We start from the raw sequence: 24,090 nt of genomic DNA on the forward strand, positions 1-24,090 counted from the left end.
GATCCAACCCAACACTCTCATACTAGATGACTTCAACTACCCCTCCATCAACTGGGAAAACTACTCATGCACCAATGCACTGGCCTAACACTTCCTGGAATTCATCAATTCCAATGCCCTGGACCAGCTCATTCTTACCACTACTAGAGGAAGCAACATTCTTGACCTGGTTATTACTAACATGGGTAATAGTTGCTCTACACCAATAGTTAATTCCTCCCTGGTTAGATCCGACCACAAACTAATCACCATGGAAATCCATATCTCACTCACACCCCTCGCAAAGGTATCCACCATGAAAAATTTCTCCAACGTTGACTTTGGACTCCTAAAAACAGAGGTGGATAACTTCACAGCACCCATGCCAATGGATAATAGATGTATGACTGCCGAATCATACACTAATGTACTGTACGAACCTGTACATAAATGCATGGAACTAGTCATACCCAACAGAACCAAGACCATCTCCTACAAAAAAAGGAAGCCAATCTGGTGATCCTCTGCCATTAATAAACTCTACAACAGAAGGAAGAAACTGTTGCAGAAAAAGGTGAAGTCTCAAGACTGGAAAAATTCCCTTATTAGCTCAACAAAAAGTTGAGATCCCTCATCAAAACTTCCATATACAGCTATGAAGGCATAATTGTGGCAGATAATAAAAACAACTACAAAGCCCTCTATAGTTATATCAAAAATCTCCATGGCAATAGCCAGATTTGCTCTGTGTTACTGTACAATGGTACCTCCTATACTGAGCCAACAGATATTTTTTTGCCAACATACTGGCCGACAGATTCAGTGCCAACTTTACCCTCCCCCCAAGGACCAATCCCAATACCGGAAGAATGCCAGGCACCCAGCATTACTGCAGCACAGGTTAAAGCTGCATTGTCCAAGGCCAAGAATACAGCTTCCATGGGACCCAACAATATCTCTGGCTGTGTTCTACATGAACTAAAAAGTGAACTGGCACCACATCTGTGTGTCCTGTTCACTCACAGCCTCACCTCAGGCTTTGTCCCTACCGAATGTCGCACTGCGGCAGTCATCCCTTTCCATAAAGGAGGAGAAACTACAGACCCTGGATATTATTGCCCCATTAGCCTGATGAGTCTTATATGTAAGGCTATGCAGCGCATCATCATGGACCTAATTAACAAGGATATAGGGAATCTCCAAACTCTAGATCCTACGCAATTTGTTTTTGTGAAAGGTAGATCATGCCTGCTCAACCTGGTTGACTTCTTTGAGTTAGTCATCAGAGCTGTGGATGAGGGTAAAGCAGTTCATACAGCCTACCTCGATCTGACCAAGGCCTAAGATACCATTTCTCACTCAGGAATTACTGACAAACTCACTAAACTAGGCATTAACCCCTATATCATTAGGTGGGTTGCAAACTGGCTCACAGAGAGAACCCAGAGTCTGAAAGTAGTGGACTCCAAGTGAGACTGCTGACCAGTCATGAGTGGAGTCCCACAGGGATTGGTCCTGGGTCCTCTCCTGTTTGGCATCTACTTCTCAGAAGTCCAGGCCAACACAGAGGGACTCTAGCTGACCAGGTTCACAGACAACTGCAAGCTGGGAGCAACTATTAACTCCCCAGGGGATGCAGACATCCTATAGTAAGGCCTCACTGAGACCAATGATTGGTGTCGAAACCATGGCCTTAAGCTTAATGCCAAAAAATGCATCATCATCCCCTTTGGGAATAACTCAGTTCCTACTAATTACCACATCAATGGGAGCCCACTGAACACTGAAGGTGTGTTATAAGAGATCTGGGGACACAGGTTGACAGCAACCTGTTGTTTGACCTCCACATTGCCACTGTGGTCAGAAAGACCTATGTGGCACATCACATTACCAAGGGTTTTGCATCCAGGAAGAAAGAGGTCATCATTTCTCTCTACTCTTCCCTCATTAGACCAATCATGGAGTATAATGCCCCATTTGGCATGTAGCTCACTAGACACTTGCAACAGCTGGAGAGGCCACAAAAGTACCTCACAAAGAGGATCCTAGGCCTTAAACACATATCCTACATGGACAGACTCAAAAAACTCCAGCTATTCTCTGTCTCATATCATCTACTAAGAGGAGATCTCTGCTTGATTTACAAAGCCATGTCTGACCCAGCTCTGTTAGAAATGCTACATCTAAAGAAATCCCAATCTCTCCACATCACACACTCCAGAGACCTCAACCTCATTACCACAATCAAAAGAACATGCTGGAGGGACAGGTTCATAACCCATAGACTGCCCATGCTCTGGAATAGACTACCCATACATGTCAAGCAGAGCACCTCACTGGCGCTCTTCAAGATAAATCTTGATGAGTGGATGGGAAATAGAAAGTTCACCCCAGGGATCACTCCAGTAGCTCTACTTGACAGAGGCACTGGGAACTAACGTTGGGCGGCACAATGCCAGGGCACTTCTATGGGCTAGGCCTGTAAAGGCTCCAAGGTCATTAGCCTAGTACACACCTATGAACCTATGAACCAAGCGCAAGGTAAGAAAAAGGTGTTCTTACAGAAATTTCTAAATTTCGTCACAAATAGCAATGATGGGAGATAATAAAACATTACTATTTGGGCACAGTTTTATCCATTTGACAGTTTCTGTTCATGTGACAGTTGGTTTAGATATTAATGTGCCCTTTATTTCTACAACAAATGAAAATCTCATGTTTTGGATTTGGTATCAGGTCTGAGAAGGAACTGGCTGGGAGGTGAAACCCTTGAGCTGGTTAAAACTTCCTTCAAGGGTTTGTGACCCCCTCTTCCAAAGAAAGGGCAATGCTGCTGAGGTGGTTTATAACCTCCATTGCAAGGATTAAAGGCTAATGGTTTTCTGGCAGTTTTGAAAGTGTCCATTATCCATGAGGATGCATATTTTATTGTGCAGTAGTGGTTGGTTAAAACAGGACAACTAGGGATGCTCAGACAAAGTCACCTATGACCTTGAGTGCCCACTCTCTTTCATAGGGACATTCCTTGATTTTTACGGATATCTGCAAAATGTGGTGTATTAAGGAACTATCCAGCTCAATTTTTCATTACAATGGATAAACTGAGATGTGCAGATTGTTTTTACTGAGATTAACATTTAGGGAATGGCATTCCCTTTCATTCATTCATGGAATGGCATTCCATTGTGGCTGCTTGAATCAAGAAGAATTTTTAACTTAAGTTGACTTTTAAATCAGGACTTGGATGAAGGTATAGCACTGTGACATTCTTGCACAGAGAACAAACAAATCTTTGTACTGTATTCCATTTGATTATAAGACATTATGGCAGTGTCAGCTATTGTTTTCCATACCATTTTTGTTTTCATATTATTTCCATTCAGTTTTGCTGTCTTCTGGGAAGAGTCCTGAACTAATTTCCCCTTTTCTGAACAGGTCACAGCTGATACGTACCCCATGGTGACTTCTCCTCTTGTCTCCAATGGGACCTTGTGGTATATCTCTACTTCTCACACCCATGACTGGATATGTAAGATGCATATCTAGGGTGATAAATGGTTGTCTGTCAGTACATGGCGACCTCTAGTTGGGAGTGGGTTGGACAGACATCAGATTCAAGCTTTGCAGAAATGATTGTGGTCGTTGGACAAGCTAAGGTATTTTCTACTCTAAAAGGTCTGAACAACTGTCCTTCTAAGGGCAGTTTAAAAGTACTGAGCTGGTCTGGGCTTTGTGGAAGAGAAATAAGCAGCAGGCCAGTCTACAATCAAGAAGAGGGAGCAGAGGATTAGTAGCAGCCTTTTATAGGATTAGTAGCAGCCTTTTATCAACTGCATAAAAGTTAAGTTTTTGGGTTTATTTTTAACTTTTTTGTGGAGGGAGTGAGGTAACCTAGGGAGACGACTGCATTACTTTCTGGGGCAGAGTTCTTGTGCTAATAGGACTGGGGGGATGATGGGCTGGGGTTGTAACAGTTTTATTTTATTTTTGTTCAGAATTCTTCGGCTAAGAGATTAAGAAAGGGAGGTTTGTCTGTAATAATTAATGTCTAGATCTGATACAGTCTTTTTAGTCAGGCTTGCAAAAGAATGTTAATTTATTTTTGTTTTGTATATCATTTTGGTTTGTCTATAATTGTGCTGAAAGATTGGCAGTGGGGGGATAGTGGCTGTGAGAATCTGACAAAATGTATAGATGTTGTTTTAATGTATACCAATGCAAACCCTGTTAGCCTATTATTTTATTGTGTATACTGTACCAGTAATGTTTGCAACTATCCCTGATGCTATGGCTTTCTTCTATAACTTTTTGCTTTGTCCTGAATTATTGTGTTGAGAGGTTGGAAGGGGGGTTAGGAGCTGTGAAAATGTTGCAGAATGTATAGCTGTTTTAATATACTAATACAAACCCTCTTATGCTAGTACTTTGTATACCAGTAATGTTTCTAACTATCCCTGATGCTACAACTTTGTTTTATGATACTTTTTGTTTTGTCTGTAATTATTGTGTTGAGAGTTTGGGAGCATGGTTGGGGGATGTGAGAATATTGCACTGTGTTTGCCTGGTAATTTTTATTTTCTTAAACTAAGGCCATGCAATGTATAAACATGTTGTTAATGTTACGCCTTTGTCTTGTTTTTATTTTTGCACTTCATCCAGAATTATTGTGCTGAGACATTGGGGGTTAGGGGCTGTGAGCATTCTACAGAATGTATTACTGTCTTTATGCATGCTAATGCACAATTAGATATTTGCCTTGCAGTTTTGGAATGTTCCTCATCAAAATTGTGGGTTCACGCAATGCATGCTAATGTAAAGCATGTTCTACCATTTTTATTAATTCAAAAGTACATTTTGTAAAATGCCTAATATTGGGAGGGGGTTAGCGGCTGTGAGAATGTTGCAGGATGTATAGATGTTTTAATGTATACTAATACAAACCGTGTTATGCTAGCACTGTGTATACCAGTAATGTTTATAACTATCCCTGATGCTATGACTTTGTTTTATGATACTTTTTTGCTTTGTCTGTAGTTATTGTGTTGAAACGTTGGGAGCGTGGTTGGGGGCTGTGAGAATGTTGCACAGTTTTTTAAATGTTTGGTATTTTTTGTTTGTTTCGTAAAACTTGATGTCACACAAGGTATAAGCATGTGGTTAATGTTATGTCTTTGTCTTGTTTTTATTTTTCTACTTCATCCAGACTTTGGAGGTTAGGAGCTCTGAGCATTCTACAGAATATACTGATGCCTTAATGCACGCTAATGAATAATTAGATGTTTGCCTGTTATTTTTGTTCTGTTCCTCATCAAAAATGCGGGTTCACGCAATGCACACTACTGCAAAATATGTTCTAGCATTTTTATTAATTCAAAGGTACATTGTTTAAAATGCCTAATATTGGGTGGGGGATTAGTGGCTGTGAGAATGTTGCAGAATGTATGGCTGTTTAATGTATACTTATGCAAACCCTGTTATGCTAGTACTGTGTACACCGGCAATGTTTATAACTATCTCTGATGCTGTGACTTTGCTCTATGATTTTTTTGTTTTGTCTGTAGTTATTGTGTTGAGAGGTTGGGATCATGGTTAGGGTCTGCGGGAATGTTGCAGCTGTATTTGTACTGTGTGTCTGTGTTGTGTGTGGGAGTCAGTGTGGGTGTCTTTGTGTACCTCTGTGGGACTGGCTACCTTGATGCGGTACAGAGGCTTGTCGTAATGTAACAACATTGCTACTAAATGCCAGTTAGTCATAGCTCTCAATCTCTTGGTACAAAAAATATGGACAAAGCCAAATATAATAGGGGACAGCCCCAAAAATCAGGACAAATTTTTAATATTGCTCTTATAAACTTTTGCTAGAATAAAAGATCTTGTGTTACCATGCATTGTCTGAAGGATATGAAGTCAAACTCAAATGCCTGTCATTATTTAGTGAATTAAACCCTCACTGATTTGCCACAAAAAATCCAGAAAACTATAAATTTTGAGGAACAGACCAAAAATGAGTCAAATCAGGACATTCTGTGAAAATCTGGGCAGCTGAAGAGTATGCAGTCAGTGTGCATGTACCTCTGAGTGGCTACCGCGCTGTCATAATGTATCATTGGTACTAAATGCCAGACAGTGTGTGCATACACCTCTGTTAGTGGCTACCTTGCTGTAGTACAGGGGCTTGTCGTAATGTAACACTGGCACTAAATGCTGGTCAGTTTGTGTACCTTGGCACACCAATTCTTAATGATCTGAATGTAGTAACTCTACAGTGAGCATGAAATGGTGCACGATGATCTTGGCAGGGAAGGGGGTGTAACGGCAATGTGGTCACTCTTTAAATTCTCCTGAGTAGAGCCTCCAACTTGAAACTTGCTGGGGGCCCCCAAAATGCTAGAACCGGCCCTGACTACTTCACATTATCAGTAGCAGCCTCCCTGGAAACAGTGTCAGCACAATTATATGCACACATTAAATAATGTTTAGCTACTTGTGAAACAGCAGAATTTAGATAAGACCTACTTTATGAAGAGGTAAAAGAGGAAGAAAAATCCCTCTCAATGTCAAAACAGCCAAAGTATATTTCAACACATGAGCCCCACAATTCAGGATTCTGAAGGCTAAGGTTGTAGAATAATAAATTCTCTTTCCAAAACTGTCACATACTTTCTCACCTTTATCTGTAGACGGATTAATGTTAACAAGGTGTTTTATTAGCAGCTGAACTAGAAATATACATAGCTGCAAGATTAGATCCGGGATGAGAGAACAAACACTTGCTAGACTGAGGAACTTTACAAAGTCTGTCTGCATTTTTTGAGAATGCAGCCTGACTGTCAAGCATATTCCAACACTGCATCAAAAACACTGTCCTAGGCTGGCAAAAGAGGAGGAACAGGTGTGGTTAGTGGAATATCCACTGGAACCATATCATAATATTTCCTCAAAGATGATACAATTTTGTCTTGCTCTCACTTAAACATATTGCTCATTCTATAAAGTTTCAGAAAAAGAAAATTCTTCCAAAGGAGATTCTGAGAAAAAAACGTTCTCAGAATCAAAGTCTAGGATATGGGCAGAAAAGATAGAAGATGCCCTGTTCCTAACCCTATCTGCCCTGTTCTTTGAAATGGGATACTTCAAAATTTGAGGGAGATGACCAATTTTTTTTCACAATTATGCAGGTAATTTTCAAGAGGCTTTAAAGCCTGCAACACTTCTTTAGCCAAAAAAATAAACTCCTTCCAAGCAACAAGAAAAGTATTAGAAGAAGAAAAGTGGTTAAACGAGTTATGTGCTTACCATAACGTTAGATGTCTGTTGTCGTATTCCATCCATTCCTCTACATATGAGTCTTGGATCTGATGTTGTTTCCATCCTTGGCAATTTTAAAGCTTAGGATCCAGTGCTCAGGATCCTCCCCTCCTCAATACCTCCACGTACAGAAGGAGCTACCTCAGATTGAGTTGTTCCCTATAACTACTTGAAAGCATCTTTATAAAGAAATACATATACAAACCTTGTAGACAAAAATAAGAAGTTATGTACTTATCATAACGTTCCATGTAAGTTGTTCATCTCGCCTTTATTCTTACTCCCTTGAGCCACCCAGGTTAAGGGTGCATGGGACGCTACTCATGTGTAAGAATAAACGGCGAAATTGAACAACTTCGTATAAAGAAGTTATGTACTTACCATAACGTTCCATGTGAGTTGTTCATGTCGCCTTTATTCTTACATTCCCACCCACCTTCCCCCTCCAGGGTCTCGAAGAGCAAGTAATCTTGGGGTCTGGTGGTCTTGTTCTGGGACTTTTTACTCCAGCTGGAGTATTTATTGAGTTACACCTGTTCATGCTGGGTTCAGCAAACTAGATCTGAGGTAGGACAGAGAGCATCATGGGATAGGGACCTGGCCTCGAGCTATTCGGAGATCTTTAGCTAGTAAAGCGGCCGACTCGAAGACGATGGTTCGGCTCCGAATCCATGTGTAAGAATAAACAGCGAGATTGAACAACTTCACATCAGTAAGCAAGGAATTGTTGAGAGACTGGCTAAACCTTTAGGAGCCAAGGCAAAGTCAGTTAGATCTATCTCAGATGGGAACCACAGATGAGTAGCACTATTTGCCAGGAATGAAATATAGATGGGGATGGAGGGAGTGAAGTAGAGGAATGGACGAAATATGACAACACCAATCGAATATTATGGTGATTACCTAGCTTTCATATCTGATATTGTCTTTTCTGTACACTCCTCTACATATGGGAGTTCCCAGCTTCTTTAACTCCTGAGAGGTCTCATGAAAGGATACTTCTGGGCACAGATGAACCATAAAAAGCCCTGGTTCTGGATTGGATATCCAACTTATAATGAGAAATAAAGTTATGAACTTTTAAACAGGCACTGGCAGCACAAATGTCATCAATGGTGACAAGAGAGATAAAGGCTACAGATGAGGCTAAGGATCTAGTCAAATGAACCTTAGTTTTGAAAGGAGAGGTAACCTATTCTCTTAGTAAACAAAGGAAATACACTGAGCCAGCCATATGGATAAGGAAACTTTGGATACAGCTTGTTCCAATTTAGGTTTTGACAAAAGTATACTTGGTTAGACTTCCCGAAGAATTTACTGTGGTGTAAGTAATAACACAACTGGCGAAGAACATCTTAAATATGTAAAGTATATTCACCTCTGTTCTAGAAATTTGGGAAAATGACCAGCAAATTCATAGCCTGACTGATGGAAAATTCAGAAGCTACCTTTAGAAGAAAGGATGGACTTGTCCTCAAATATACTCTGTCTTTGTGAAAAAACAAATAAGGGGGTTTTGAAGAAAGTGCATATAATTCCAAAATCATTCTGGCATAAGTAACAGCTACCAAGAATAACGCCTTAAAGGACAGAAACTTCAAATCGGCTTTAGCACCAGATTCAAATCAGCCTGTCAAAGATTACAAAACAACAGTGATATAACAGTGTTAGCCCATAGACGAACTGGGTCTCTGAAATGGTGGGGGGGGGGGGCATAAAAGAAATGCACCTCAAAGAAAAGTCTTAGATAACCTAAGCAAATCTATGGAAGGATGGCCTTCACTAATGTGAAAGGCAGAAATGGCAGCTAATTGCTAATTGATAGTAGAATAAATACCTCCACCTTGAAAAAGATGAGCAAGGAAATCTAACACTGCTGAAAGAGTGGCTGAAAAGGAATCGAGGTTCCTCTCTGAGGCCCAAATAGAAAATTATTTCCATTTGGTCTTATATATCTTCCTACCTGAGAGTTTATGTAAGGAAGATAAAATGTATACAACAGAAGGGGGGAAGCCTCAACTGTCAAACCATTATATGAATTGGAGAAACCATACTGTTAGCTTGAGTGCTTGTATTTCTTGGAAAGGCTTCTCTGACAGGTGAGATAATTTGTGTCTGAGCCCAACGTCCAAGGAGAGTGACTTAGATGGGGACCAGAGGAAGGAAACCATACCTGTTGTGGTCACTGAGGGGCTATGAGGATGACAGACACCTTCAATGCTGACGCATTCTGAAGAAACTTTGGAATCAAAGGGAGTAGGGGATAGCCATAAACAAGTCCCATGGCCAAGGGTACATCTCAGTGTCCCTGGACTTCTCCTCACAGAAGATAAGAGGAAAGAACTTGTTGCATTTGGTGTTCCAGGGAGAGGTGAAGAAGATGCAACCAAGATTACCTCAGAGATTGAAAATCTGCTCTTCTACTAGCAGTTTGAGGGACCACTCATTAGGGAGCATGACGGATCTGCTTAATCTGTCTGCAAAAATGTTTAATCTCCCTGGAATATGTGTTTGTTACTAGAAAATGGTGACAGGATATTGCCCATTGCCAAACTCTTATGGCCTCTTGACACAAGGGCTAAGATCAGGTTCCTCCCTGTTTGATGATGTACCAAACAACAGCCATATTGTTTGTTAAATCGAAATCACATCCAACAGAAGAGAGTCTTGAAAGGCCTTCAACACTACAACACTAAGAGGACTGCTCAAATTTCCAAGATACTAAAGAGAAGACTGGCCTCTAGATTGCACCATGTGCCTTGGACTGTCCTTCCCTAATAATTCCCCCCACCACAGTAGGGAGGCATCTGTAGTCACTGTGGCCTGAGAAGACAGTAGTGTAAAAGTAGTGCAAAAGAGTGTTCCTGTGGAAGAAGAGGGAAAGTTATCCACCAACGAATGTGCCCTCTGCAAATGTTTTTAAGAACAATTGGGTAGGACATTGGATGCTGCCTGACTGACTACTGTACTGTTACTGTTCAATGAAGCACTCTCATGTGAAACCTGGTGAGCAAGACCAAAGTTATACAGGTGGTCATGGAATCCAGAAGTCGGAAGACCAGTTTGGCTGGTGGTTTGTTGTGTGAGAGAACCTTCTGGGTTTAGGAGTCTAGGGATGATATTTGTGACTTGGAAGCCTTGCAATGAGAGTTGTGTCTAAAACAGCTCAGATGAACTCCAGAGAATGGATAGGTTGCAGTTGCAACTTTTGAAGTTTATTGTAATCCCAAGGCATGCAGATATGTGGAGTAGGAGTCTCTGGCAAAAAAGAACAGTTCCCTGGATGGGGTGATTATGAACCAGTTGCCCAGATAAGGAATTCCTGCAGTCACAGACAAGCTGCTACTATTGCCATGAAAACATCCAGGGGTTGTGGTGAGTCCAAAGGGTAGACCAAAGTTGCCATCTTTTGTTGAGGCTAAAACTGGACCAAGCCACCCCCTCACATCACATGCAACCCAGCCCATTTCCACCCCTCTCACTTCCAAGTTCCACCCATTTTCTGATGTCATTGTGATGTCAATCGATGGGAACACCCTCTATTTCCATTCCTGATGCCTGCTTTCTGATGATTTACTATGCTTTACTGTAAAAAAAAAAAAGCATAGTAAATTCGCCAATTTTAACTCCAACAGTCTTTCTTTTCTTGAAACAGAATACTGGAGTTTGTACAGTGTTTTCCAGAGAACCGGACAGCTGGTTTGATTTCTGGATAGTCCAGAAAAAAAAACAGATAGGTGGCAATCCTAGGCAGACCTCTGAGCTTGTAGAGACTGGCATCAAGCTGTAAGCAGACATACTTCCTGGAGCACCCTTTTGATGTGATAGTATGTTTCCTGAAGATCTGTTAAGCACATCCAGTCATTTCTCTTCAGCAATGGGAGAATAGACTAAATCATGACCATCCTGAATTTGGTTTGAAAAAGAAACTTGTTTAACTTACATTCCAAATTGGTCTTATATCCCCATTTTTCATTGGCATTAAAAAGAATCTTGAGTAAATTGCAAATCTTCACTGGTCTGGTGGGACCTCTTGAATGACTACATTTTTTTAGAAGCTTCTCTACTTCTGAAGCTGCAAATTCCCTTTGTGAGGGTGGAATGTCAGGAATTCTCTTTTGAGGTGAGGAGGTAGAGTGAGCGTCAATGAAGTAACCTCTGGTAATTATTCTCAGCATGCACTTGTCATGAGTGAGGGTTGTACACGTCATGAGGTGCAGGGACAAGCATCCACTGACTGCCTCTAGAGAAGCACAGTCGGATAGCTTTTCATGAGTCCTGAAAGGGCTTCTCTGAGAATGGATCCCTGAAGCTCTAATTCTGATGGCCACCCCTGCCTTTTAGGTGTTGCTTGTTATTAGACTTTCCCCTTCTGCCACAAGGAGCTCGGTCTCCAGAAGTTTTGGTTGAAAAACTCTGATATTTTCAGAACCACATTCTCTTCCCCGCCTTCTGATTTCTGGAGAAGGTCCTCTGGACAGTTGAGAATTTAATTTCAACAGCAGATGTCCAGTTTCTTCTGGAAATGGACTCTAATTTTTGGACCATGTAAGGCTGATTCTTCATAAAGGGGGTTCATGAAGAATGCCTTGAAGTGCTCTATGAAAGCACATCCAGACATGTCTTCTGATAGAAGTACCTATGTGGGCCGCTCTAGACTTCCCCTCTGTGGCATTAGAGATCAGGCACAGATAAATTAGACAATGATAGTAGGGTAGCCATCTGAGAATCAAGAGTCTTCTTCTGATATGCAGACAAGGTCCCTGGAACAGAAGAGGAGATCTCCTTGACAAAATCTCTTTGAAAACAGGTGAAATGTGCCAGGTAGTTAAGTGCCATAATCAAAAAAGTAGATGAGTCATAATCTTACTTCCCAAACCTGTCCAGAGAGTGAGATTCTGTATTTGGCAGGTGGAAAGAGGAGCTCTTCTCACCAAGCTCTTTTTTGTGACTGCTGCCACAACCATAGAATCAACTGCTGAATTCTTGTGGTCTTTTGAAGCCACTAAAAATTTGTTTGGCTTCTTAGGGATGGGGTCAACTGTGTCAGGTTCCTTCCATACCTGGGATGAGATACGGTCCACCATCTCATCTCCAGAGGGTACCATCTAAGAATTAGGCAGGCCAAAGCCAAAAGCCTTGAGGACAACCAATTCTTCAGAAAACATTGTTTGAGAAGAACAATCCCCCTTCTGTTGGAGAAGTTCAAGGATCTCTCCAAACAAGATGTCCTCTGGGGGGGGGGGGTGAAACTGGGGGAACCTTCTGTCTTATTGAAATCAGTATCTGAGGTAGGAGATTCCTCACTGTGTTTAAGTATCTGCTCTTACACTTGCATTTTCTGGGAACTTTTTTCAGTGGGTTGCTCAGAAGAGAACTCAGAAATATATAATGTCTCACAAAGGAAAACAGGATCAAGGCTTTCAAGAACTGGCTGCCCCAATGGGCCAAGAAAAGTAGGTTGCAGACCCTGGTAGATCCTAAGGGGAAGAGTTGGATCCAACTGAGAAAGAGAAAATTTGATCCTTGTTTGAGTGAGCACTCTCTTGTATGCCTCGAATGAGAAACTTTCAACAGCTCAGTGGATCTCGATCCTGGAAATTGTCCAGCTAAGTTCTACGGCAGTCACTGCCAAGTGCCAAGGCCCCTAAAGGAAGGAAGGGCTCTGAGGATCCCAGATTTGATCCCAACCTGCAGGAGTTGATGCTGATGTTACTGCTCCGGGAGTCAGACAGCTTTGATGACCTCAACCAGAGAACTGATCAGAGCTGAGGAAACATGAAGCCTCGAATCAGATGTACATCTACCCTGGGCTAGGGTTGGATCCAGGCACACTGATCTGCGGGGGAGAATCAGAGATGAAACTTTAACTGGGTGCCATGGAGAAATATCTCTACTGGATCCAGTGGTGGCTGGAGCTACTAGCACCCCACACTGAATCCAGGTCCATAAGAAACTCCTCATCATTCTGTACTCATCAGCTTCAGTGAGACTCCTGAAGGATCTAACTGACTTGAGAGATGAAACCAAAGAAGGAGGTCTGGAGGAGTAAGAAAGTCTTACTTGGGAGGATGGGAGATCTAAGCCTCAGAGATACAGGAACCAGAGTGAACCGTGAAATAATCACTGGACCTATACAGACAGGATCTGAAAAGTTAGCCATTTTAGGAAACAGAGCTGATGAGGTGGTTGGATCCAGACAGTGTTTCCTCAAAGATTTAGACTTATCTGAATGTTTAGGTTGAAGCTCCTGCTTTCCCAGCAGTCGATGGAGTTCTCATGCCAAGATGAGACCCTTTAAAATTAGCTTGTTTTGTCTCTTCACAACTGCTCTCTGGCCAAAAGCCTGACAAATTGAACAAGTTATGTCCAAATGTGAGGGGCCAAGACAATAAATACACTTATCATGCGTGTCGGAGTTTGGTAACTTGTGTGTGCAAGAAACACACTTTTTAAACCTGGACAGTTTGTAAAACAGGTTAACAAAGACCTCACAACAATAACAATGCTACTAATAACACTATTAATAACTATACAAAGGTTACAAACAACTATTTAAATCTATTAGAAAAAATCATCTAACTACAACACTAAACTGCTGTCTCTACAGCTATCAAAATTAAATCCCAATATACAGAAGTTTTTTTTTTTCAAATTGTAGAAAAATACAGGGGATGAGAAGAGAAGAAGATATAGAAGAAAAAATTCTCAGGCAGAGAGTAGATAAAGGTTTGAATTCTTATCTGAATTGCGAAGAAAACTTCAACCATTCCTGAGCACCACAGAACATGTAAGCACTTGAAAGGAGCAAACAAAGTCCAAGGTAGTTCCTTGTGTACATGAGGATTATGGGTAGGGGAGGGGCATAATCACTAGATCTTAAGCTTTGAAATGGCTGAGGACAGATCCAGTGTCAGATCTGATATCTGTATGTAGAGGAATGAATGGAAAAGACAATGTCAGATCTTTTTGTTTCTTCTTTCTTGGGGCATACTTAAAAAAGGACAAACTCACAGCTGCTACCTCAATCCGGGAAATAGGTTTCTTCCTCTGGCAACATAAGGATGCATTCCCCACTGAAATTCTCTGAAATGCCCCTCATGTGCCTGCTAATGACACCTGAACAGTGGCAGAGGACATGGCTAATCCATGGAACATGGTGAGTGAATTGGCTACACCAGGGGGTATCAGAGAAAAGAGTGAATGGTCTGAGAAACATCTGCTGGCCACAAAACAGTTACCCACCACTTTCTGAGGTACTGACTGAGCACACTGTGACTGCAAGGGCTATTTGGCAGCTTTCTGCTTCTTTGGTGTGGATGCAGATGAACTGAGGTACCATTAAGTTGCTCCATATCTCAACTGAGAATTAAGCCAGCTCCCAGGAAAGCAGTGCTGGAAGGAGTCAATCTACAGATAAGTTGTCACAAAAGTGTACACAAGCTCTTAAAAACATCTACAGTCTCTTTAAAGTGCACTAGTCCCAACACACAAAAAAATTACTTCAAACAGTTCACTTTTACCACAAAATAGTATCCCTGTTAAAAATAAATAGTGAAGCGAGACAGTTACATAAAAACAGTAACAAGGTGAAAATTACAGTATTCTTAACTAGATCTGGTACTAATTTCTCACAAAAAGTAAAATGTGTAAACAAACTTCTCAAAAGGAACTTATCTGCCCAGCAATGGATGACAGGAGCTGACAGTCGATCTCTGAGGCTCATGAAAAGTGCTCTCACAGGAGACAATTAAGTACTAAAGGTTTATGGCACCCAGGCTGCTGTTTTCTCCCTAAGACGCTTGAGCTAATAGCAGCCTGGGCACATGCACAGAATTAGCCAAAGGTTTGAAATACTGGCCAGCTACTATATCCTTGTCAGGATACAACACATATAGCTAAGGCTGCTGCAGCAGTGATTTATGATGGTCATCAAGTGTGTGGCAAATACGTAGGTACCCAGTGCAGCAGAGGAAACTATATCTTGATTTCTGGGTATAAATTCTGTAACATATACACAGATGTTTTATTTACCAGACATTGATTTAATCTCTCTCTCCAACATCCAAATACTCTCAATATGCCATTGGGCAATTTACCAACCAATTGTAGAATTGAGTTTCAGTTCACTGTGCCATCCTCTGGTCAGACTTACAAAAATTATAATAATGATAACAGATTCTAAAATAATAAACTCTTTGTGGACAACTATTTCTCCTGAGATGATGCATTTTATTATTTTATTCTTTATTTTGTAGTGTTCAGCATCAGTTTTCGTTTCAAAGCTACACAGTGACAGCTTAGTGATCTACTTTAACTGGACAGTTCATCTTCAATTCAGAGTAATCACGGACCACAACAATGTTAATTTTTTTTTTTTTTACAGTGAAGGACTAATCAGGAAGAAGGACTGACTGAAGGAAGCAAAGGTAAACTGTGGAGAAATAATCCAGTGTGTACTTGTCTGTTGCACCGCATAAGCACTTTCTAGCAAATGTAAAGCTGCTGTGCACTCCTAATGCAATCCAGCAACAAGGATACAGTACCAGTACCAGGTGAGGAAAAAGAAAGTGCAACCACTGCCAAAATGAAGCACACCCAACACCAGCAGCAAAGCTTTAAATGGATTCATCAATTACCTTGGGTCATTCTTTGGAAGGCCATGGTGTCCTGGTATGATCACTCCCAAAGGCTATGTCACACTGGAACTCTTAGATAACAATAGGATGTTTGGCTCTGCACAATTTTCCTCAGCAAAAAAAAGTAACTGAAAATGTGGCCAAGTGTACATTCCAGAAAGTTGTCTGTACTATTTTTAGTACTTACCAGTTAGACTACAAAACCTGCCTGACAATTTACTAACCCAGTCTTCCCTTATTCTAGTTTGGCATCTGCATCCCACATCAACAAGTTGGGGTCCTTTTTCCAGGGGGAGTACCTCATCAGTAACACTTACCTTTTTGTGATATCTTCTTTCCAGACAAGAATGCCTTTTCAGTAGCCCGAATGTTTTGGGCGTATCCCCTTTCTAATAGAAAATACTTTATCAGCAATCCCTATCTTTTTATAGAAAGTGGAGGTGCATGTTGGGTGTTGGTACATCATCTCCTATAGCTAATTATTCTTCTAAATGTCCTAGTCCCTCTTCCCGTTAGCAGGCATGGCACAGTAATGTCTTCTACATCATGTCTAATGTGATGGAGTGCTACTGCACGATATGTGGAATGTGAACATTTCTTGACTGGACTGCCTCATCCATTAATGAGGGCAGTTCCAGATCTTTCCCATGATGCAACAACTGTAGCAGCACTTGACCTATTTCCTCAACCCACACCAGATTGGGAGTTTGGTAGTGATTTCTCCCTCCCATCCCATTCCTTCCCTGACAGTTCCTCCAGTGCTGAGGACAGTAATCAAACTTGGATCAGCTTTACTAAAGTCAGTACTCCACTTTTCTATATGTCATGGAACTGGTTCAGCTAAACAAAGTTTTAGGCTAGTAATAATACCAATTTTGTTAATCAGATTGACCCACTGGGTACTCAGTCCTACTTAAGGAACGACCAAGAACAATGTTTGGTTAAGTGACTTGCCCAAGGTTACACAGTAGCCAGATGAGGGCAACAAACTTTGTACTACAGGAACTATAGCTCACAGCCTTAACTCTCAAAACCATCTGCCAGAAAAGTGAGTGGCTGAGTCTCTTGCACTTTTTATACTTATAATGTTCAGTGTCAGTGTCACTGTACCTCTGTGTAAGGAGGACAATCTCCTTGCAGTGCCTCTATCAGTTGGGCAAAACACATTGTTTTCATAATTCAGGAGTCTATTCAGCCAGCTACCCTCCTCCCTAAAACACCACAAAAATGGAGACTTTGAAGTCAGGGTGGAATACATTGTAGGAAGCCAGGTCTTACGGTAGCACTGTAGTGACATATGCTGTTTAGAAAACATTATTTTCAGTAATAACCACTAAAAACAACAACCCTCCTTGCCACGCATACTCATGGTGACAAGATCCATTTTGCATATTGTGATTTTTTTTAAATGTACTTAGTGCAGCCTCTATAGTGCTGTTTCAATGGATATATGCTATCACTCTTTTTTTAATCTTTCTGACTTTCTTGCACTGCTGCTTTAAATGAGGTTATAAAAAATACCAAAAAAATCAGTCCAAGATTCAATATCCAATTTTCTGCAAATGCTGACATTTTAGCCAGCTATACAACTTTCCAAAATCTTCCTTATGTCTCTTCTAACTTCAAGCTGCATATTCATTGTCAACTGCCTTGTAATCTCCCCAATGAACCACCACATGTATTACCACTTGATATAGGGAAGGGGAATGGTCTAGACAACAGTGTAACCAAGCTACCATATTATGGACAGCAGGGTTTTGTTATGTATTAGCCCCAGTCACCTGATCTGCAGTGTATCATGTAGATTTCAGTATGTACACTCTTTACAGGGGAGTCTGTCAGGCACATAAATTGTGCTTTGTGCCCCAATAACTTGGGAACCCACCCATATCCAGGTCTCCTCCAGGAAGGAACTGCACAGAAGACAAGTACCACACCAAAGGTTCATAGGTAGGTACTAGGCTATCAGCCCTGGGGCCTATACAAGCCCAGCCAAAAAGGTACCCTGGCTTTTGCCACCCAAGAAAATGATTTTCCTGTGCCACTGTCAAGCAGAGCCACAGAGGTGATCCCCAGGGTGAATTTCCTATTTACCATCCAATCATCAAGATTTTTCTTGAAGAGTGCTAATGAGGAGCTTTGTTTGATATAGATAGGTAGTTTATTCCAGAGTATGGGAAGTCTCTGGGACAGAAATCTATCCCTCCGGCATGTTCTGTTTATTGTGGAGACAAGATTTAGGTCCCTAGAGCGTGTAGCTTGGAGGGATTGGGATTTCTTTAAGTGGAGCATGTCCAACAGCTCTGGGTTTGATATAACTTTGTATGTAAGGCAGAGATCACCTCTGAGTAGGTGATATGCGACGGAGTAAAGCTGGAGTTTTTTTAGACGGTCTGCGTAGGGCATCTGTTTGAGGCCGGTAATCCTCTTTGTGAGGTATTTCTGCGGCCTTTCCTGTTGCTGTAAATGTCTTGTGAGGTACATACCAAAAGGGGCGTTGTACTCTATAATGGGTCTAATGAGTGATGAGTAGAGGGGAACAATAACCTCTTTTTTTCTGGATGAGAAACCTTTTGTAATGAGGTGTGCCACGTAGAAGGATTTCCTGACTACTGTGGTGATGTGATTATCAAAGGAGAGAATACTGTCCACCTGTGTCCCAAGGTCTCTTATCACACTTTCGGTGTTAAGTATACTACCGCCTATGTTGTAGTTCATGGGTACAGAGTTTTTACCAAAGGGGATGACAATGCACTTTTTGAAATTAAGCTTGAGGCCATGGCTTTGACATCAGGCATCTGTCTCAGTGAGGCCCTTTTGTAGGATGTCCACATCATTAGGAGTTTTGATTATGGCTCCTAGTTTGCAGTCATTTGCGAACTTCATTAGCCAAAGACCTTCTGTGTTAGGCTGTACTTCAGAGCAGTAGATACCAAACAGGAGAGGACCCAGGACTGAACCCTGTGGTACTCCACTTGTCACTGGTCTGAAGTCAGATTTGGAGTCTGCTACTTTCACAGTGTGGGTTCTGTCAGTGAGCCAGTTGGCAACCCATCTTGTGACATAGGGATTTATACCTAGTTTAGTGAGTTTATCTATAATTCCAGAGTGGGGGATGGTGTCGAAAGCCTTGGCAAGATCTAGATAGGCTGTGTGAACCACCTTACCCTTGTCTAAAGGCTTTGGTGACTGCTTCAAAGAAGTCTATCAGGTTTAGGAGACATGATCTGCCTTTTACAAACCCGAACTGGGTGGGGTCCAGAGTGTGGAGATTACCAATGTCTTTGTTTATAAGTTCCATGATGATACTTCCATGGCCTTGCAGACCAGGCTCATCAGGCTAATGAGGCGCTAGTTCCCAGGGTCCGTGGTGGCTCCCCCCTTGTGGAGTAGGATAACCGTCACTGTGCGCCATTCAGCAGGCACAAAGCCTGAGGTGAGGCTATGACTGAACATGGTACTTAGGTGGGGTGCCAGTTCGTTCTGTAGTTCATGTAGAACGCAGCCTGGGATGTTGTCAGGTCCCATGGATGCTGTGTTTTTGGCTTTGAAGAGTGTGGTTTTTACATGTGCAGCCGTGATTACAGGAACTTTGCATTCTTCCTGTATAGAGATGAGCTCTTTAGGGGGTGAGAGGGGGGTAAAGTTAGCACTGAACCTATCTGCCAGGATGCTGGCAATATCAGTTGGGTCTGTATATTTAGTGCCATTGTGCTGTAACTCAAAGCAGATCTGAGTGTTGCCATTGAGATTCTTGACATAGCTACAGAATGCTTTGTGGTTATCTTTAGAATCAGTGGCGATTTTGTTTTCGTAACTAGCTTTGGGGGATTTTATCAGGGATCACAGCTTCTTACTGAGGTTGACCAGGGAGCTCCTCCACTCATGGGATTTTACTCTTTTTTGTAACAGTTTCTTCCTTCTGTTGTACAGTTTGTTTATGGCAGGGGACCACCAGATTGACTTCCTTTTTTTGGAGGATAGCGTCTTGGTTCTGTTTGGGATAGCACAATCCATGCACTCATGTAAGTGCTTATAAAGTGCAATTGTGTAGGATTCAGTAGTCATAACTGTATTGTCCATCTGCATTGGTGTCATGAAGTTCACCACTTCTGTCTTAAGAAGCATGAAGTTGGCTTTGGAGAAATTGTTTACCATGGTTTCCTTAATGGGGTTGGGGGCAGGATGTGGATATCTAGGGTAATTAGCTTATGATCGGATCGGACCAATGAGGCGTTGACTTCAGGTGTGGAACACCGGTCACTCATGTTGGTAATGACTAGATCTAGGATACTGTTGCCCCTGGTGGGGGTGTGGATAAGTTGATCCAGAGCATTGGAGTTTATGAATTCCAGAAAGTGTTGAGTGAAGGAGTTGGTACATGAGTAGTTTTCCCAGTTAATGGTGGGGTAGTTGAAATCGCCCATTATTAGGGCATTTGGTTGAACCCTAATATTTTCCAGTACATCAAGAAAAGAAGAGTGGGAATCCTGGGGCATGGTGGGTGATCTGTAGCAAGCTACAATTTGGATTGCAGTTTTGCCCAGAATTAGTTACACTTGGATAACCTTGGCTGCATTACGTAGAGCAATTAGCCTGGAGGTGTGGATATCCTTAATGAATATGGACACACCTCCACCTTTGGTGTTCCGGTCCAGGTTACATGGTCGAAAAGTGTGGTATGAGTTATAGTCTGGTAGTGCAGGGGTGCTCTCTGGAGCCTTGAACCAGGTCTCAGTCACTGACAGATATCGATGTTCTCCATTTTAAGGAGTGCCGCGAGTGAGTGCATTTTGAGATTTAGACTTCTAGCATTGAGTAGCATTACCCTCAATTTTTGCTTGCCTGTTCTGTTACGGTGGTGAATTTGTCATTTGAACCTTGCCTAAAAAAGGCACTACAGGGGCGGCAAGAACCTTAGCCAGTATCCAGAATCCCAGGGGTGACAGGTGCAGGCCATCTCTGGCAAAGCATCGTGGTCTGTCGACCATGTCATCCCAGGCAGATACTGGATCCCTTTAGAATGGCACCAGAAGCTTAGCCAATTGTTGAAGTCAATCATTTTTGTCCTTGTACTGCGGCATCATTCTGGGTGATGGCAGAATGCTACTCAGGGCTAGGGTCATACTTGCCTGGGCTACAAGATCAGAGAGCTCTACCATGTCTCTTTTCATGTTGTCCAGGGAGGTACGTCTCAGGTCGTTCACACCAATATGGACAATGACAGAGTCATATTTGTACTTTTTGTGGAGTGACCTGAGTGTGTGGGTTATGTGGCGGATCCTGGCACCCGACAGGCAGCTGACAGTAACCTTCTCCTTGTTTAGCCTGGTGAGTGGGACATCAGTGTGCCTGACTATAGAGTCACCTATGACTAGTGTGTTGGGTACGTTGTTTTGTCTTATTGGCTGTGGTTGAGTGGCACACTGAGTCTGCGGGTTATGTGTCATTTGGGTTGTGTTGGGGGTGGAGGCTGCTTGCATTTCTGCTTTGGAGGTCTCTGTTGCTTGAGCAGATTATTATTGAGAGCCGCCGCGAATGTTTTTGTGTTTCTATGTGTGGATTTTGGTGGTGTAGATTTAGTGAGACTATGTGATGAGTGACTTGTGGTGCAAGTGTTTACCTTCTCCTCTTGACTGTCAAGTTCAGTCTTGATTGGAGAGAGCTTTACCTCCAGTTTGGCTAGATAAGTGCATCTCTCACAGGTTGTAGTCTTGGGTGGTAGGAGGAGACGGTTGTCTGTGTACATGAGGCAAATTCTACATTGCCCCAAGATGCCCAGATTCATCAGATAGACAGGAGAGAACACTGGGAGCTGACCCTTGGACATGCCTGAATAAAAAACTATTTTCCTCTAGATATGTGTGGAAAGTGAGTACAAGAGCTGTTTTTCTCTAAGCAAGTGAGGAAGGTAAGTACCAAAACTGTTTTCCTCTACGTAATGAAGAAGGTTGAGTGCTGTAGTAATTAGTAGGTTATTTAGTGCTTACAAGTTCTGAACAAGTGCTGATCACGAATAAACAAATTCAAGTGCAAAAACTAAGAATCTGTATCTGGACTAAACTAGTTACAGGAAAGGGGGGAAACAAGTGCACATGCGGGCTTTTAAATCAGAAAGTTGAGAGAGATGGAAAAACTGCCCAAACGGCCAATAACTACAATTTATGGGCCAGAAACACTCCTTATGTGGTAGATAGGTTACCTAGTGCTTACCACTCCCACTGATAAGCTAGAAGGCTTCCCTCCAACACTGAAAGCTTGAGGGGGGTTCAGAAGCTTACATACAGTCCTGGATACAGCAAATCTGAATCTGGACTACACTAGTTACAGGAAAGGTATATATATATATATATATATATATATATATATATATATATATATATATATATATACAGAAAAGTAGCTAAAACAGCAGTAAAAACAATTCAAATGCAGTGCAAGCTAGCACACTTGAGTATGTAGCAATGTTAGACCAAACAGTTTAAAAAATGCAATTAAATTAAAAATGACTAAAAACAAGTGCAGAAGGAGTCTATTAGGTAGAATGAGGTAAAGAGATGGGACTGGGGGGAGCGTCCCAGATCAAATCTACAGTGGGGGCGGGCAACTGCAAAAGCCTCCAAATTTTAAATGACAACACAGGAATAAAGGGTAGGTATGGGAAAGCCAACACCTTCAGCAGAGATCTGAAAAACTATACAGTGAAGCAAAAATAACAGTGCACAACTCTGAAGTCAGCCAGCAATGATATAAAATTAGTCAAACAACAATTATCAGCACTATGCTTCTAAGTAAGGAGGCCATGCTGTCAATCACTTAGCAATCCATTAGCTGCTAGTTCAAATGAGGCTGCTGACAGTGTGTGTAAACAACATCTCCATATACCAATGGGCCAGCCTACCTAAGTAATACGGATGAACCTCTAAAGGTTCAGAATGCTAAGAAAGTGACATCGCCTACTGCATGATCATGGTATCACAATTTAAACTCATCTTGAAGTCTCCCTGCACTCCATAAGTTAAAATGTGAGTACTAATAAAAATCTGAAAGGTAAGAAAAGCTGAGAATGTGCATTAGGCATTCGCAGGCCCTACTGCAATAACAGGCTGTAGGATATCTCTTGGGTTTGTGGGGCATTTATTTTTCCATTGGCTCCTTTGCTACATCTTTCCAGAGTATCACAGGAAGATACTCGTCATGATTACTAAAAGGGGGGATTATGCTGCCATGTGCTAATTACACATACACATTATTCTGAATGCACAGTGTAACTTTTCTGGCTAATACAATGCTATACATCATCAGTCTAGGCTGATCATGTACAGATGTCTGAAGTTAAATGTTTTAATTTTCCAGCTGAAAATAGGTCTTTTGTGCATATTTGTGCAAATAAATAAATACATAAATGATTTGAATGAGGCATTGTCCCTGCAGGTACACACTAAGACCATAGTAAACTTAACCTCTAAGTTGCAGACAGAAATTCAAGTCAGCCAGTCAGCAGACAATATCCTTTTTTGCCATATTTTGCTCGGTTTTAAATGTACTGTCTCCCACACCACGTCACAAAAAAAAAAAAAAAAACAGGAGCTTGTTTGAGCTTGTTTAATAATGCTTAATATAATACAAGAAGGAGAGAATAAAACTAAAAATCATACACAGTCCATTCAACAGTCCTAATATATAAAGCAAATGTAGTAACAAATGTATCGTAAATGTGAAAGCTAAAGCTCATATCAGAATAAACAGAATTGCATATTTCCTGTAAGGACTGTTAAGTTCATTTCAGCAATAATATGAATTACACTTAATTCTGTCCCAACCCAAAAGTCCCAAAAATACAGTGGAAGAGATTCCATATACAGAGTCAGGTAGTAGAAGTACTGCTTCAGCTTACAAATACACTTCAAGAGAGTCAAGCAATGCTCTGTTCAAACTATATAGCAGCCTACCTGGCCTGTAGCCACATAATCCTTCAAAGGATGAAGAGCAAGGCAAAGAATGTCATCATCATGACCCAGATAGAAGCGTTGTGTATTCTGCTGGCGGTTGTACACCACTCCAACTGCTGCAACATGATACACAATTTCCCCAGTTTGAGTGTAGAATAGATTGCTTCGGCAGTCATAACCCCTATACCTGAGGAGAGAAGTTTGGGAAGGGG

At 41.6% G+C, this 24,090-nt stretch overlaps 1 protein-coding gene across 1 annotated transcript in view; it reads right to left on the minus strand.

Moving 5' to 3' along the window:
• Positions 1-24,090, minus strand: part of LOC122803780 (echinoderm microtubule-associated protein-like 5) — a 3,919,718-nt gene that overhangs the window by 2,048,193 nt on the left and 1,847,435 nt on the right. The window contains exon 14 of the mRNA XM_044073467.1: positions 23,879-24,065. Within this exon, the coding sequence (XP_043929402.1) occupies positions 23,879-24,065 (187 nt within the window). The remainder of the gene's footprint in view (positions 1-23,878; positions 24,066-24,090) is intronic.

This window comes from Protopterus annectens, chromosome 6.part0 (assembly GCF_019279795.1).
Source record: "Protopterus annectens isolate FY-2018-M chromosome 6.part0, PAN1.0, whole genome shotgun sequence".
In the NCBI taxonomy this organism is placed as follows: domain Eukaryota; kingdom Metazoa; phylum Chordata; order Ceratodontiformes; family Protopteridae; genus Protopterus; species Protopterus annectens.